General features: G+C 44.4%; 1 protein-coding gene across 1 annotated transcript in view; it reads right to left on the bottom strand.

Annotated features, from left to right (window-relative positions):
• Positions 1–385: 385 nt before the first annotated feature.
• The window catches only part of LOC106594585 (protein O-mannosyl-transferase TMTC2), a 147,047-nt gene continuing 131,336 nt past the window's right edge, over positions 386–16,096 (bottom strand). Inside the window, exons 9-12 of the mRNA XM_045722250.2 lie at positions 13,251–13,332; positions 10,259–10,373; positions 8,183–8,246; positions 386–1,893 (exon numbers count right to left, since the gene is read on the bottom strand). Of these exons, the coding sequence (XP_045578206.1) occupies positions 1,711–1,893; positions 8,183–8,246; positions 10,259–10,373; positions 13,251–13,332 (444 nt within the window). The 3' untranslated portion in view covers positions 386–1,710. The remainder of the gene's footprint in view (positions 1,894–8,182; positions 8,247–10,258; positions 10,374–13,250; positions 13,333–16,096) is intronic.

Genomic DNA, 16,096 nt, shown 5'->3' with positions numbered 1-16,096 from the left:
TTGTGTGTGTGTATGTCAACATATTGTCATATTTTGAAGAGCTGCATGTATACTCTCAAACTAACACACCAGAGGATGTTCTCTAAAATGGATGAGATAGGAATCATCTCTACTCAACCCTAACTCTCGCCTCTCTGTCAAGAGGTCTCCATGGAAACTAAGAGTAGGCAAGTAAAGTGTAGATAGAGAGATGTATTACTAAATTATTCACAAGATTCCCCTCCCTATGAAGTCAGAAGATTTTAACAGTTTTAGACAGAATTCCAGTATCTATTGGGACCAACTCAAATGAAGACTTTGAAATGGATGTCCTTTCTATAAAATCTAGATGTGAAATGTTAAATCTCTAGACAAAATCTGATGACGCCACAATGAATTAACCCACTCAAGGTCTGAAGGTGTCTTTTTATTATGGAATACAGGGAACATAATTAACATGAATTATATAATAATGAACAGGACAAAAAGCTACAAATCCCCCATCATTTAAACACACACAACCATCTTTAAAAAACAACAACTCTTACCATCAATTAGTAAACTCTTTCACTGATAGGAGAGCCTGGCTGACAGTAGCACACCACCTGATATCCCTAAGCGGCGACACATTGCCTTAGAACTCCACTTGTTGTTTCTATAGAATTAGATCAACCTGTGTGTGTGTGTGTGTGTGGGCACAGTGTTGGTGTTGACACAGACAGTAAACACAAATCAATAAGTTAATAATCTTCTGATCACATGAAATGAAATAAAACTTCTTAATTATATTACAATAAAATACATAACATGCATCAGGAAGAACTTGTCTGCTGGATATCCTGATACATAAGACAATGTACACCATTAGCACAGTCTAAAAATACCTACTGTTGGGTGTGAATAAATGTTGTGCCTTGGATATGTTGGCATCCTTGATGGAATCATTTGTAGTTTTGTCTTATTTGACTCAAAATATGGGTTTGACTGGAAATAGTTATTGAATTTATCACTGTCATGATAAGCGCAGGGCAACTTTATGTGCAATCAGCATTAAACCCAGACCGTAATATCCTGTATGTAACGCAAATATTCAGACCAACTTGTTTATCGTGCACCAACAGCAAGTACAACGTTTGGCCCCCAAAGACCTCATGACATCATCAAATGGAGTAGAATTATGACTTCTGTTCCGTAGTCACATCCTAACTCAAATTAAGTGATTTGGAATACACACAGGTCTCGGAGGGAGAATTTTCAATTAAAGTAAATAAATTAAAATGGGCCCAGAGATACGAGTCATCACGTAACCCCTCAGCTTTCGTCTTAAGAATGTTTTTTGTTGTCTAATGAGGACTATCCCAGTCCTTGCACTGTGACCTCAGTAAGGCTGCCTCTGAGTAGCCATGGGTTGTCATCCTTGCTGTGTTGACTTGTGTAGCTAACCTCTCCCATCCTGATGTGACTCGACTGTTCTTCGACCCAGCTCAGGTCGTCATATCGACCCTAGAAACCCTCAGGCCTCTGGTCACTAGGTTTATAAGCTTCCCTTACTACCGTTCCAATGAGACTACTGATCTCAAACAGATTGGGTTGGCCTCGGTATTCATCCCTGAGGCACACCAATCCCCTGGCCACTATTTGCTCCATTCCTGGGGTTTCCCGCCTCTTTTTAGGTCCTTCACTCCTATTAAGGGGACCTCACTTGGGGCAATTTCCTGGGTCTTTGAGGGTTCAAGGCCCCTGCGTGGTCCTCAGACCCTGCCTCTCCATGATGTTCCACAGCTTGCGCAGGTTGGACTGGGTGATGACGTCATCAGGCTTGAGCTGCAGCGCCCGCAGGTAGTTGGTCTCCGCCTCAGGCAGCCGCCCATTCAGGTGGAGGATGGCGCCCAGATTCATCAAGGCCGCCGGATACTGGGAGAGAGGGAGACCGAGGGAATGAGGGAGAGAGAAAAGGGAGAGGGGCTTGATTAACATTTGCGTGTTACACTGTGGATTAGGTGACGCTCTGACAAAATTACGTTTTTAGAAAGATATTGCTGTTGCTCAAAAGAATGTGGATAATGGCTGGTGGGGTCACACTCTTGTTGATGTTTGTGGTTTCCGGAGGTTTCTCAAATGCCAAGTGTTTATGTCATGCCGGGTTAACATTTATAATGATGTTAGCAAAGTCCCTAAGGAGTGGGAGGCTCTCTTCTACGATGGATAGGTCTAGATGCAGTATAGACTGTTTGTCTGGATAGTAAGGTTGTCACGGTACCAGTATCACAATATTCAACGGTATCGTGACAAGGAAACAAAACATGAAGCCAGGGGTACAACTTTCACTGGGGACGGGGGACACGTCTCCCCCACATACTGAAATGGCCTTTTTGTCCCCCCCCCATTTTATAATTGGAATGTGATACAAAATAAGGCAATGATGTACTTTAGGACCATGCGGATGCCTCCAAGCAGTCGGAGTAGGCTTTTTGGAGTGTTTATCCGAATAAAAAATGTTGATATAATAATTATGTCCCCCCCACTTCTAAAACTAAAGTTGCGCCCCTGCATGAAGCAGACTTAATTTCTACTGGATAGGTCTAGATGCAGTATAGCGATAAGGTAGTCTCAGACAGTACATGCCCTTGAATTCAACTCATGGCAAACTCTTTCAAATTCACCCTCCCATAAGACCTCTATTTAATGCAGATTCCTTTGAAACTGAATTAATAAAAAGTTTGGAGTACAGATTGTTTTGATGTCTGTGTTGGGCTGGACGCCATGTTGTGAAGAGTACAGAGCAGTATATTTCACATAAAGTAGAACTTGTTGAAGATACAGTATGAAGGAAGGGTTATATGACAGAGAGGATGTTACTGGACGCAGAGATGTCTTGCATGGTACAGTATGAAATCTCATAACACAGATAGATTATATGATATTCGGCTCAATTGTACTCAGTTCCAACTTTGGTCTCTCTCCACAGTGTTATAGAGGGTTACGCCAATATGCCTTGAAGCTCATCGTTCCATAAAAGTCTGTCTCTCCAGCCGTCAACTAAGCTCAGCTAATAGGAACATAGCAGGTTACTCATTTTGTCTTGAGCTACAGTTCTCACCAGGAACTTATATGCTAGTCGGCGTGTGTGTGTGTGTGCATGTGTGTGCATGTGTGTGTATGAGTGTGCATGTGTGTATGCGCGCATGTGTGTGTAGGTGTGTGTATGCACACGTACTTGTGTGTGAGTGTTTGTGTATTAGTGAAAGTGAACACATGTACATTGTGTATGTTTTTAAGGGTGCTATTTAATTAAATGGCCCTTTGATGTGGCCAAGTGAAACCACCTAGTCGTAACTGAGTATGGAGGGAAGGGATCTCTAGCCTGGGCTCCGGAGCCCTACAGTATGCCACCGCAAACACACCCAGATCCCAGTCTCACCTCTGGCTCTCCAGCACCCTCCAGACTGGACATTTTCGCACACCTGTGAACCCAACTGTGGGGTCAGGGTTGAAGGAGTTGAGATGCAACTAAAGTTTTTTAGATAGGAGATAGGAGTTTACACACCTCTTTAGGTGGTTACCTTTTACTGTGAGTTTTCTATTTGTACAAAGTTTGACTCTCTCTTGAGCATACTTGAACAACTCCAGAGACCAATAAGGCATCTGTACTGTAGCACTAACTAGTCTTTGACCTATTCCTTTCCAGACAGGGCTTCATAAAGAACCCAGACACAACATTAAGGTCACTTGGAACCAAAACTGTCCACTGAAACCAAACTCTGCTTTGGCTGTTAACTTCCTACTCCAGGTCAGGAGACACCATGGCTCTCTATAGGCTGAGCAGACAGAGGCTGGTGGAGATAGATTAACGTCCTCTAGCATTGTAAACAGCACCCAGGGTGAAACTCAGGAGACACCCCAGACAGTCTGCATCATTACAGGGTCATCTGTTTACATGTGTACACTCACTGGAGCCAGAAACCCATGCCAGAGATTGCTCTCTCTTAAAGCTGAGACGGTGAATAATGTGGCGGGGCTGGTCAGGTCCAAACACAGCCTTTACCCAAGGATGACAGTAGCTGTTGACCTTGGTTATTTCGGGCAAGTCTGAATGATATCATTTTTTACATTTGCGTAATTTAGCAAACACTCTTATCCAGAGTGACTAACAGTAGTGAGTTCATACATTTTTTGTACTGGTCCCCCATGGGAATCGAACCCGCAACTCTGGCATGCAAACAACATGCTCTACCAACTGAGCCACACGGGACATAGCATTGCCTCAAAATGGATATCCACAGTATAATTTTCAATCTAAATTCCATTAAATTTGGAATTTGATTTGCACTATGGAGAAAGCTACCTGAATTGAAATGAAAGTGGCCTGAACTCAACAGTGTTGCATCGCATAGTAATTCAGTAAACTCAATATCAACTGCCTAACCAGAAATTGTAACCACTCTGTATACGGTTAACAATGATCTTTCATTGCTGCTCCCTCAGAGTCAAACTGATCTCTGTTTAACCCAGCAAAAGCTGCCCACCATTTCCCCAACATACAGTATGGTCTTTCTCAGCAGGTGGTTGAGCTGCCTATTAACACACTGTTATGGACATGAGTTCCACGATTCAACTCCGATATGTTTTCCATAGGCCCACTCGCTACTCGCTCTACACAGAGGAAATGTACTGAACTGATGATTGGAACAGAGACATAAATTAACAGATTGAAATCTAAAGCTGATAATATATATGGGCATTGTCACATTAATCACACTCTATTTGAAACTACAATGTATGTACTGCGTTTAGGGATAGTAACTTTGCAGTTGTGAATAGTTTAAGGAACAGAGAAAACGTAACACAAATGCAGTCAAACCTAACGGTCCATTAGGAATTAGGACGTGTGGTAATTCTGTCCGTCATCCTCTGTTGCACTCTGAAGTTTTTCATTTTTTCTGGAAGGCACACTCCTTTGACAAATTGTCTTTCCCAGCACGTCTGGCCACAGATGTTGAATTTTTTATGACCCGAAACCCTTTTGGATTAAGTTAATATTTGAGGACTTGACATTCGCTAAGCAGACACGCACAGCGAAATGTCAAAGACAAGAGGCTCTTTACTTCCGACAAATGACTGAGTGTAAGCCCTTGACTTGTTGGAGAGTGTAGATTAGACGACCTTGGCCTTTCTGTGAATTACACAGAATAATAAATACAACTGTCTGACTGGGAACTGTTGTGGACACCGAGACACGGACATACCGACTAACTTCTGTTACAGACTAACTGTTGTGAAGGACACCGAGACATGGACATACCGACTAACTTCTGTTACAGACAAACTGATTATGAAGGACACACAGACATGGACATACCGACTAACTTCTGTTACAGACAAACTGATTGTGAAGGACACCGAGACATGGACATACTGACTAACTTCTGTTACAGACAAACTGATTGTGAAGGACACCGAGACATGGACATACCGACTAACTTCTGTTACAGACTAACTGTTGTGAAGGACACACAGACATGGACATACCGACTAACTTCTGTTACAGACTAACTGATTATGAAGGACACCGAGACATGGACATACTGACTAACTTCTGTTACAGACTAACTGATTGTGAAGGACACCGAGACATGGACATACCGACTAACTTCTGTTACAGACAAACTGATTGTGAAGGACACCGAGACATGGATATACCGACTAACTTCTGTTACAGACTAACTGTTGTGAAGGACACTGAGACATGGACATACCGACTAACTTCTGTTACAGACAAACTGATTGTGAAGGACACCGAGACACGGACATACCGACAAGATGATTTTATAGGAAACAATTGAAAGAGTGAGTGCCAAGGACAGCTGTTGCACTTACCATTTCTACAAAGACCCCCCCCCCCCCGTAACTATTCCCCAGGTCGCTGCTGTAAATGCGAATGTGTTCTCAGTCAACTTAACTGAAAAAAATAAGCGTTAAATATGACAAAGTATGAAAGACTCCAAACAGCCTCCAGCTGACTCTCCAGACTCCAAACAGCCTCCAGCTGACTCTCCAGACTCCAAACAGCCTCCAGCTGACTCTCCAGACTCCAAACAGCCTCCAGCTAACTCTCCAGACTCCAAACAGCCTCCAGCTAACTCTCCAGACTCCAAACAACCTCCAGCTAACTCTCCAGACTCCAAACAACCTCCAGCTAACTCTCCAGACTCCAAACAGCCTCCAGCTGACTCTCGTGACTCAAAATGGCTCATACAGTGGGGGAAAAAAGTATTTGATCCCCTGGTGATTTTGTACGTTTGCCCACTGATAAAGAAAGGATCAGTCTATAATTGTAATGGTAGGTTTATTTGAACAGTGAGAGACAGAATAACAACAAAAATATCCAGAAAAACGCATGTCAAAAATGTTATAAATTGATTTGCATTTTAATGAAGGAAATAAGTATTTGACCCCCTCTCAATCAGAAAGATTTCTGGCTCCCAGGTGTCTTTTATACAGGTAACGAGCTGAGATTAGGAGCACACTCTTAAAGGGAGTGCTCCTAACCGCAGCTTGTTACCTGTAAAAAAGACACATGTCCACAGAAGCAATCAATCAATCAGATTCCAAACTCTCCACCATGGCCAAGACCAAAGAGCTCTCCAAGGATGTCAGGGACAAGATTGTAGACCTACACAAGGCTGGAATGGGCTACAAAACCATCGCCAAGCAGCTTGGTGAGAAGGTGGCAACAGTTGGTGCGATTATTCGCAAATGGAAGAAACACAAAAGAACTGTCAATATCCCTCGGCCTGGGGCTCCATGCAAGATCTCACCTCGTGGGGTTGCAATGATCATGAGAACGGTGAGGAATCAGCCCAGAACTACATAGGAGGATCTTGTCAATGATCTCAAGGCAGCTGGGACCATTGTCACCAAGAAACAATTGGTAACACACTACGCCGTGAAGGACTGAAATCTTGCAGCGCCCGCAAGGTCGCCCTGCTCAAGAATACATATACATGCCCGTCTGAAGTTTGCCAATGAACATCTGAATGATTCAGAGGACAACTGGTGAAAGCGTTGTGGTTAGATGAGACCAAAATGGAGCTCTTTGGCGTCAACTCAACTCGCCGTGTTTGGAGGAGGAGGAATGCTGCCTATGACCCCAAGAACACCATCTCCACCGTCAAACATGGAGGTGGAAACATTATGCTTTGGGGGTGTTTTTCTGCTAAGGGGACAGGACAACTTCACCACATCATTTGACAGGGCCATGTACTGTCAAATCTTGGGTGAGAACCTCCTTCCTTCAGCCAGGGCATTGAAAATGGGTCGTGGATGGGTATTCCAGCATGACAATGACCCAAAACACACGGCCAAGGCAACAAAGGAGTAGCTCAAGAAGAAGCACATTAAGGTCCTGGAGTGGCCTAGCCAGTCTCCAGACCTTAATCCCATAGAAAATCTGTGGAGGGAGCTGAAGGTTCGAGTAGCCAAACGTCAGCCTCGAAACCTTAATGACTTGGAGAAGATCTGCAAAGAGGAGTGGGACAAAATCCCTCCTGAGATGTGTGCAAACCTGGTGGCCAACTACAAGAAACGTCTGACCTCTGTGATTGCCAACAAGGGTTTTGCCACCAAGTACTAAGTCATGTTTTGCAAAGGGGTCAAATACTTATTTCCCTCATTAAAATGGAAATCATTTTATAACATTTTTGACATGCGTGTTTCTGGATATTTTTGTTGTTATTCTGTCTCTCACTGTTCATATAAACCTACCATTAAAATGATAGACTGATCATTTGTCAGTGGGCAAACGTACAAAATCAGCAGGGGATCAAATACTTTTTCCCCCCACTGTAAGTCAGCGAGCGTGGCAAATGACCAGGGGAGACCTCATCTACTCCTGTCTAAAACACACGTCCTATTGACTCTATATTACCCTCTCTCTCATAGCACTCCACCACACGTCCACTCCCTTTGAAGGGACTGATTGATGCGCTGCAGAGAGAGAGAGAGAGAGAGAGATCGACCTTCATGTCTAACCATAGAATCACAGAGACCCAGTTCCTGCTCTCCGGTTCTAACAAACAATGGGAGGCATTGATGGAGCAGCCATGGCGGACTAGGGCTGATTGTGTGTAATGGTGGAGTGTGTGTATGTGTGTGCATGTCCATCAGTTTGAGTAAGAAAGGCTCATTGGGCCAAGGTACTCACGTCTGGTCTGAGGTATGCCGCGCGCTCATAATGCCTCTCTGCTGCCTTGTTTAGACTGGCCTGTCTGGAGAGGGAGATAGTGAAATACAGAGATGAGGGAGGGAGAGAGGCAGGGCAAGAGGAGGAAGGGCAATAGAGGTCGTTATTACACATAGCTTACACAGAGTCTGACAGTATTATCGTGACATGACGGCAGAAGGAGTTACGTATTGGATAGAGAAACATTCTTTCATTATAACTGAATATTGCCCATAAAGTATTGAGATCCTGATGGCACTTTGATGCTGAAAAATACTCCCTCAAATGACTCTGAAACACTATGCTGCATATATTTCTGATACTAACTGCATATGTTAACGCTAATCAGATCAAGGCAGACGTCTTTCCAGACATATTCATAAGGTGGATGACTCAGGGAAATATGTCTCTATTGACTTTGCATAAAGGAAAGTCTGCCTTGGGAATACTAGCTAGTAGTGCTTCATAATTCCATTCATATCAAGTTCATGCCTGACTCTTCAGATCCATTCTCCATCCATTCAACGTCTTTCATTTACTCCTTGCTCTTGTTTTTGTCAACTTTTCGAAGACGCTGGTGTTTCCCACTGCATCTGAGAGAATCTACACAATCTACAATGTTGGGAGAATCTGGAGCTTGGCTTTGAAAAATTCTTCAAAGAGAAGGAAATGCTGACACTGCGCAACAGGAAAGGACTTTGACTTTGATTTTCACAGGTCCAAACCTGGTGCTACCCTATTGGTCTCTGTCAAAAAGAGCCACAGGGTGCACAAGGATATGGCAAACCACTACTACGGTCTGGATGAAGACAAATGGTCACTGAGTTTCAGAACAACAAAGTACATTTTCCCAGTCTAATGCTTGATGTTGACAATTATTTGGTGGCATCCAAAGTGTCAAATAGTTATTTATTTGCCGTACAGAACAGAGAGTAAGAGGTGCATTTTGACCAGCATTAATACACCCAAAGACAGGTCTGCATCAGAATGTCTCAGCACAGCCATAAGAGTGTCGTATTACAGGATTAGTTGAGTGAATATGTCATGGTGTTTTTTCCTCGTTGCAGTAGGCTTATATCTAAGAGGACCAGAATATGATGATTTGTCTCTCCGTTTTTACTCTCCGCATCCAAGCAGCGCTACCCTTGCTGAGCAGTCGACTTATAACTCTCAAATCCTCCGCAGCACTACACTTTGGATGAAGGATGCTGTAGCTTCAATTACTTTTCCAGATATGTAGAGCAAAAAGGAATTAAGAGACGTCGTTTCCAATACTTCCTCGAGTTGCAGTGAGTCGAGAGGATTTGCAGTCCCCTATTTCAAACGTATAAAACGTATGTGCTGTCTGTGCTCACACTTGCCAAGCCGAATGGGAAATTCTCCCGAGGTATGCCTGGGTTTCTTTACAAGCCCTGGATTGAAACGTCACTAGCATGAATCAAAACGACAACTGCTGTTTCCATGTGTTGTATATTAACTATAAAACCAGTTGAACCATACACAAACGACTTAAAATGGACCGTTTCCATGCAAACTGCCATTATCTTATTAAACGTCAGATCTGAAGTGTCTGAGTGGGTTAGCGGGCACAATGCAATATTGATTAATCGTGAATGATGAAATGCCTTGGCAACCAACTCTCCATCACCGAGGAAATAACCTTCGGAGGCACCTTCTGCTATTTTCATGAATAAGACATCTGAATACATCCAACAGAAATTCTACATGCGCTGAAGACCTACAGTACTGTAATGAAATGCAGTAGAGTATTTTCTGTTATTTTACTGTAGTGAGGTTGGGCTTCCTCTCAGAGCCTGATACCTCTCTAGGTTTCTTATTTATAGAGAGTTGTTCCTGCCCAATATGCTTCTAATTCTGCTTGCTCTTTGGAGTCTAGGCCAGTTTACTGCCAAGCACCTTGTGACAACTGCGGATTTAAAAAGGGCTTTATAAACACATTTGATTGATGCTCGTTAAAGTATGATTGGGCAGCATTTGCGAAAATGCCAGGCACTCTTTAAACACTGTAATAACGTTTTGATACACTGTCACACCCACCTGAGCATGTGAGCGGCGCTGAAGACCACGTCAAACTCTGAGCTGTCCAGATCTGCAGCTCTCTCTGCCATCTCTGCTGCCTCCGCCAGACGAGACTGCTCCAACAGAAACTGGCCTGTCCATCAGAGAGAGAGAAACAGAGACAGAGTAAGAAAGAGAAGGAAATACATAAAGGGGGAGGGAGAGGGAGAGGGAGAGCGGGACGGAGACAAAAAAAAGGGGATGGAAAGAATGAAAGAAAAAAGAAAGAAAGAAAGAAAGAGAAAGAAAGAAAGAAAGAAAGAAAGAAAGAAAGAAAGAAAGAAAGAAAGAAAGAAAGAAAGAAAGAAAGAAAGAAAGAAAGAAAGAAAGAAAGAAAGAAAGAGAGGAAAAATAGGAAGCAAAAAGATGGGTTCAGGGGACAGGGTAGCAAGAAGGACAGAAAGAAGGTCAGAAAGGAGAAAGTGAGGAAAAGAGGGTTTTTGTCATGCTCAGTGATTTGTGGAAGTCCAGCTAAGTCGAAGGAGTTTCATGTATGTCCCCTGGGAGCAGGACCAACTGGTTCTACCTCCACAGGAGTCTGCTGAGAAGGAATACATTACTACTATGTCTGGGACGCAGATGGTATATTATGCTGGACTGTGTAATGTGCAGAGGTTTCCCTATACAAATCAGTTTGTGTGTGTGCGTGTTCCAACACGTGTGCGTGTGTGTCTGCATACGTGAGGTATCCTCTTTCACGGGTTTTTAGAATTTGTAAAAATGGTCTTCCTATGTTTCGGATGCCATACTTCATTGCGTGTCAGTCGGCAATAACCATCACCTGAATGCAGAGGGTTGCTACGGGTCACATGTAGCGTGACACATGCATGCTCCCTGCATCAGAGCATGTGTTAGTCTGGGACAATAGCAGGAAAGGAGGCTTGACCTCTCATGTCAGCTCTCGCCCTCCCTGTCCCACAGTTCAGAGAGTCTGTAAGCACATTCATACAGTCTCACCAACAACATACTGGAGTCATTCCAGTCACAGTGGAGGAGGAATGGCCGTTGCGGCCCGATTACGATAAGGTGTTGGGGGCCAGTAAAAATAAACCTTTGAAAAGAGGCTAGGAGATCGCAGAGAGAGGGCAAATGACTCTGTCCAAAGAAAGCAACGCGGCCCGCCAGGATCCAAACACAACCCCCGAGACTGAGATACACACAGAGAAAGAGAGAGAGAGACAGGGAGGGAGAGAGGGAGAGACAATATGAATGGCAGCATTTACAGAAGCGCGGGCTTATAGCGTTTCTCCTCAATCAGTGAAAGGCAAGCATCCTTATCGGTGGTGGTGTAGTCCGATCCGGTTTCCTCGAAGTATGTGGAGATTAGGTCTACTGTATGTATGACCTCATATATCCTGATTCCAAATGGAAACCAAACTTCCGCTAACTAGAGCGGCTTTTAAAGTGGCTACAGGACATGTTTTTTACACTTAACAAGCAGTTTATACGTGCTATGTGGGAGTACTGTAGAGTACTGTGGATAAGGTGTCTTTACCAAACTGCCTGGGGTAAGTTCTTATGGTGGGGTCAAGCTACAATACACTGTTACTGTAGGAAGTCACTACATGGAGCAGTTTAATGGTGTGTGCGTGTATGTGTGTGTGCGTGTAGTGCTTAATTTGTAAATCGGTAGGTGCCGGAACAAGATGTGAGCACCAGAGGGGGTGACCTGGGGAGCTCTGAGGTAACGGAACGCATGAGAGAAAAAAAATCACCTTTACAATAAAGCATTGCATGCATATCATCACATTTGCATAGTGGCATACAGAAGTTGTACAAATGGGGAACATTTCAATAGCCAAGGGTCCGGAAAAAATATGTCCTTTTATAAACGCATTTCATGCCATTCTATGTCATTTTACATGACTGGAGACTTTGGCTGAATATTTTTTAATGCCGCACAAATGATCGAAATGACAGGCTACTTTGACTCTGACAAACTGTGAATCTGAGATAAATAGGTGTGTGTGGAGGCCTAGGTGTGTGGAGACACATATTATAGGCTATAATATGAGGACACTAGTCCTAAAAATGCTTTCCAGTGTCACTGACTGACCCAATGATGTACAGCTCTCTCGCCAGTGATAGCCGATGCGTTCGTACCAAAAGCCTATATATCTCTCTTGCTTTACTTTGTAAAAAAATATTTGGAAGTTAATGAAATATTTTGTTAGCCTACAGCAGACAGATTAGAGTCCTCTCTTTTCAGCAGGAGACATTTTCTTTCCAACTTGTGTTTTCCCGCGATTGTATTTGAAATATAGTGAAAGGCCTGTCTTGTCTGCATGCTGTTCACTGACAGGTTTGCAGTGTTCCGGACTGTAGGCTAAGCCTTGTTATTGGGCTACACACAATCCACAGCTAGGCACATTTTTAAAGGCACTATTGATCCTCTGTGACTAAAATATAGTCATTTTTATGGTGTTGTTGGCTATTCTGAATGATTTCAATTATTTCTGAACAGACAGCATTAATTCTATAACTTTGGAAAATGTATTTCAATTTATCAGTGGTGCTGCAGCTCCTCCAGAACCCTTCGCCTGGCTATGATTCTATAAGGAAATAAAATATGAAGTGCAACGCTGGAGAGATGAGAGTTGCAGGCTCATGTCTATCAGAGCAGAGAGTGGGAGAGGGATCATAGAAAGTGAATCTCATTCTAGTTCTGTGAGAGATACAGGCACACATCTCACACAGCCACGAGTTGGTCTCAACCATAGGATACAATGATGCACAATCCATACTGTAAATTCAGGCCGGCGCAACCCGAATCAACTATTAGAATATCAGGCAGTAGAATTAACGAAGAGGCAACTCGAATTAACTCGAATTTGTACATTGCAAAAAGTACATTTTTCATGCCATGAGAGGTACCGGATCCAGCCAAATAGGTTCCAGAACGAATCAGTCCAAAATGGAGAGGTCAAATGAAGCAATGTGCGCGGTACTTCATATGAGTTCTGGTACATACCATAATGCATGTAGCAGTTTCCTTTGGAAGGGTCCAGCTGGATGGCTCTACGATAGTAACCCTCTGCCTCAGTCTTCTGCCCCTAGGAGACAAAACAGGAACGTTTGATTAGCTACTGTAGATCAGTTACAAGTCGTCCTCAGTCATAAATTGCGATTTAGCTGATGTTCGAGCTCTCACAGTCGTTCCTGTTTCTGGCACGGGCGTAATTGTGCGGCTGCAATTAGATTTACTCAAAACTCAAAACAGACGTGAGTTGCCATATGGTAGAAGACTGAACATGCAAGAGAAACCAGAAACCACCCACTCTCCTCGTAAATGAGATTTAGCAAATATTTCACAGTCGAAATGTGGACGGGGAAATCAGCAGTAAACGTGAGCAACCGTTCCATATGCCCCTGATGTGCCAGGTTGTTTCAAACAATCACCATATCCTGTAGGGCAACAACAATCATCTGAGTTTACTCTGCATCTGCTACGGATTATTTTCCTACGCTTTCATGCATGAGTTGACACGTGGTAGCAGGGTCTCAACTGTAAACCAGGAAACTGTACTCCATAGAGAACGCTTCAAACCCCCTTTTCCCCCAGCAGCAGAGTGTGTGTGTGTGTCACACTATCACTTTTTCTCAGTCAGAGAGTGTGTATCGCACTATAGCCTCGCAACAAACTGAAAGCGATACCGCTGCCTCTGTGTGTACGGTGTCCCCCCCCCCCCCCCATTGTACCCGCTTCAGCACTGATTGCTTCCATATTGGCTATGGATTTGCCATTCTACATAGAATAAGTGGACTATTAACTATTTCTCATGCCCACGTTCGCTCTAAATGAAAGAAGAAGACAACTAATTGTCCAGACGACTTTATGTCATATTTTCCCTGGCTCCTTTCCCAGCCGCAGTGTCAGAAGGTGGACTGTTAAACACAATACTGTGGTCCTTCAGTGGACTGGGCTGTGTTGCATTTGGAGGATTGCGAGAGGTGCGTAACGTTAAATGTATATGAACGCTAGGTTTGTCACACCCTGATCTGTTTCACCTGTCTTTGTGCTTGTCGCCACCCATCTCTTCCCATTATCCCCTGTCTATTTATACCTGTGTTCTCTGTTTGTCTGTTGCCAGTTCATCTTGTCTTGTCAGGTCTCACCAGCATGTTTTCCCATCTCATTGCTCTCTCTAGTTCTGTTTCCTAGTTTCCCCGGTTCTGACCATTCTGCCTGCCCTGACCCCTAGCCTGCCTGACGTTCTGTACCTGCCTGACTGACCCGTTTACAAACCTCTGCCTGTCCTGACTCCGAGCCTGCCTGCTGTTCTGTACCTTATAGACTCTGCCCTGGATTACAGACCTCTGCCTGCCTTTGACCTGTCTTTTGCCTGCCCCCTGTTTGGGTCAATAAACATCTGTGACTCTAGCTGTCTGCATCTGGGTCTTATCCTAAGTTCTTGATAAGGTTGTTTTTTATTCCTCTGACCCTCTTATCTAGCGTATTCAAACCTGTCTTGGGAGGGAGTAGCCAGCCACAGAGGGCTTTAGCGGGTAGCATTAGTGCCAACTCCGAGTGTAGCCAGCCACAGAGGGCTTTAGCGGTTAGCGTTAGCGCCGGCTCCGAGTATAGCCAGCCACAGAGGGCTTTAGCGGTTAGCGTTAGCGCCGGCTCCGAGTGTAGCCAGCCACAGAGGGCTTTAGCGGTTAGCGTTAGCGCCGGCTCCGAGTGTAGCCAGCCACAGAGCTCGTAAATAACATCAGCACCGACAACGGGAGAGAGGCCCTCCAACAGAGAGCGGTGCCTAGCTCTTGGTAGGATACATCAGGACTCTGCACTGCACTGTGTAATCATCCGCCTGACGACAACACTCTCCTGTGATGTATGTCCAAGGGAGATAATCTGAGACAGGAACTGGGGGTTACCGGGCGGAATAGGACTCTTCTGGTCATGTCTGGTTGTGTCCTAAAGAAAGGCCCTGGTCAAAAGTAGTGCACTATATCAGGATTATGGTGGCATTTCCGACGCAGACTCAGTCTAGACTCTAACCTGGTTACTGTCAAGAAAGAGTTCAAAGCCAAACTGAACAAAGAACAAACCACAAATCTATACAACCTCACTAACCCCATTAAAGTACATTACTCTTTAAGAATGAAACAGTGAAGTCATGTACTGTAGTACACGTCAGCGTGAGGCGGGACTTGAGTTTGACACTTTGACCCTTTCCCCGAGTCGGTTGACTCCTTATGAGCCAGCTGCATTATCAATACGTAGGTCTGCCGTGGCAAGAAGGCCCAAAATCTCTCCCTGATTGAGTGATTAAATAAGGAAGCAGGGTAATTGCATTAAGTCCTGTCTGGCAGCCCATTGTCCTGGCTCTGGTCGTGTCCTAATCTCCTGTTGTTGAAGGGCTCTGTTATGAGGGGCCACTCGTGGCTCAGGGCCCCGGATGTAGGGACCCGGGGGACCCAGCAGATATCCAGCTGTGCTGGGGTGACTCGGGTCTGAACCCGGGGAGACTGGGGGTGGGAGTTTGGGGGAATGGAACTCAAAATCAGATTAGGAAAAGGGGAAATTAGTGAGTTTGGGAGCGAGACCCTTCCTCAGCCCAGACCGGACCCCTAGGGGTGCAGCTGTAACTCCTCCGATATCAGTGAGGAGGATAGAAGGAGAGATGGGATGGATGATGTGGTACGCTGAAGAGCAAAACCTCCTGTAGAGTCCTAGTACCTCAGTTACCTCAGGCTGTGGAAGGAGAAGAACAGAAGGTCAAACTCCTCACAAGGGCTCAGCAGGACTGGTTCAGTGGGTTCTAACAGGGTTCCTCTCCATAAAGTCCTCCTAACTAACCCAAGTCAGCTGTG

The sequence above is a fragment of the Salmo salar genome, chromosome 07 (assembly GCF_965601325.2).
Source record: "Salmo salar chromosome 07, fSalSal1, whole genome shotgun sequence".
Taxonomy (NCBI): Eukaryota; Metazoa; Chordata; class Actinopteri; order Salmoniformes; family Salmonidae; genus Salmo; species Salmo salar.
Note: the sequence above shows the minus strand (reverse complement) of the source record. Positions and strands in the feature narration are given on the sequence as shown.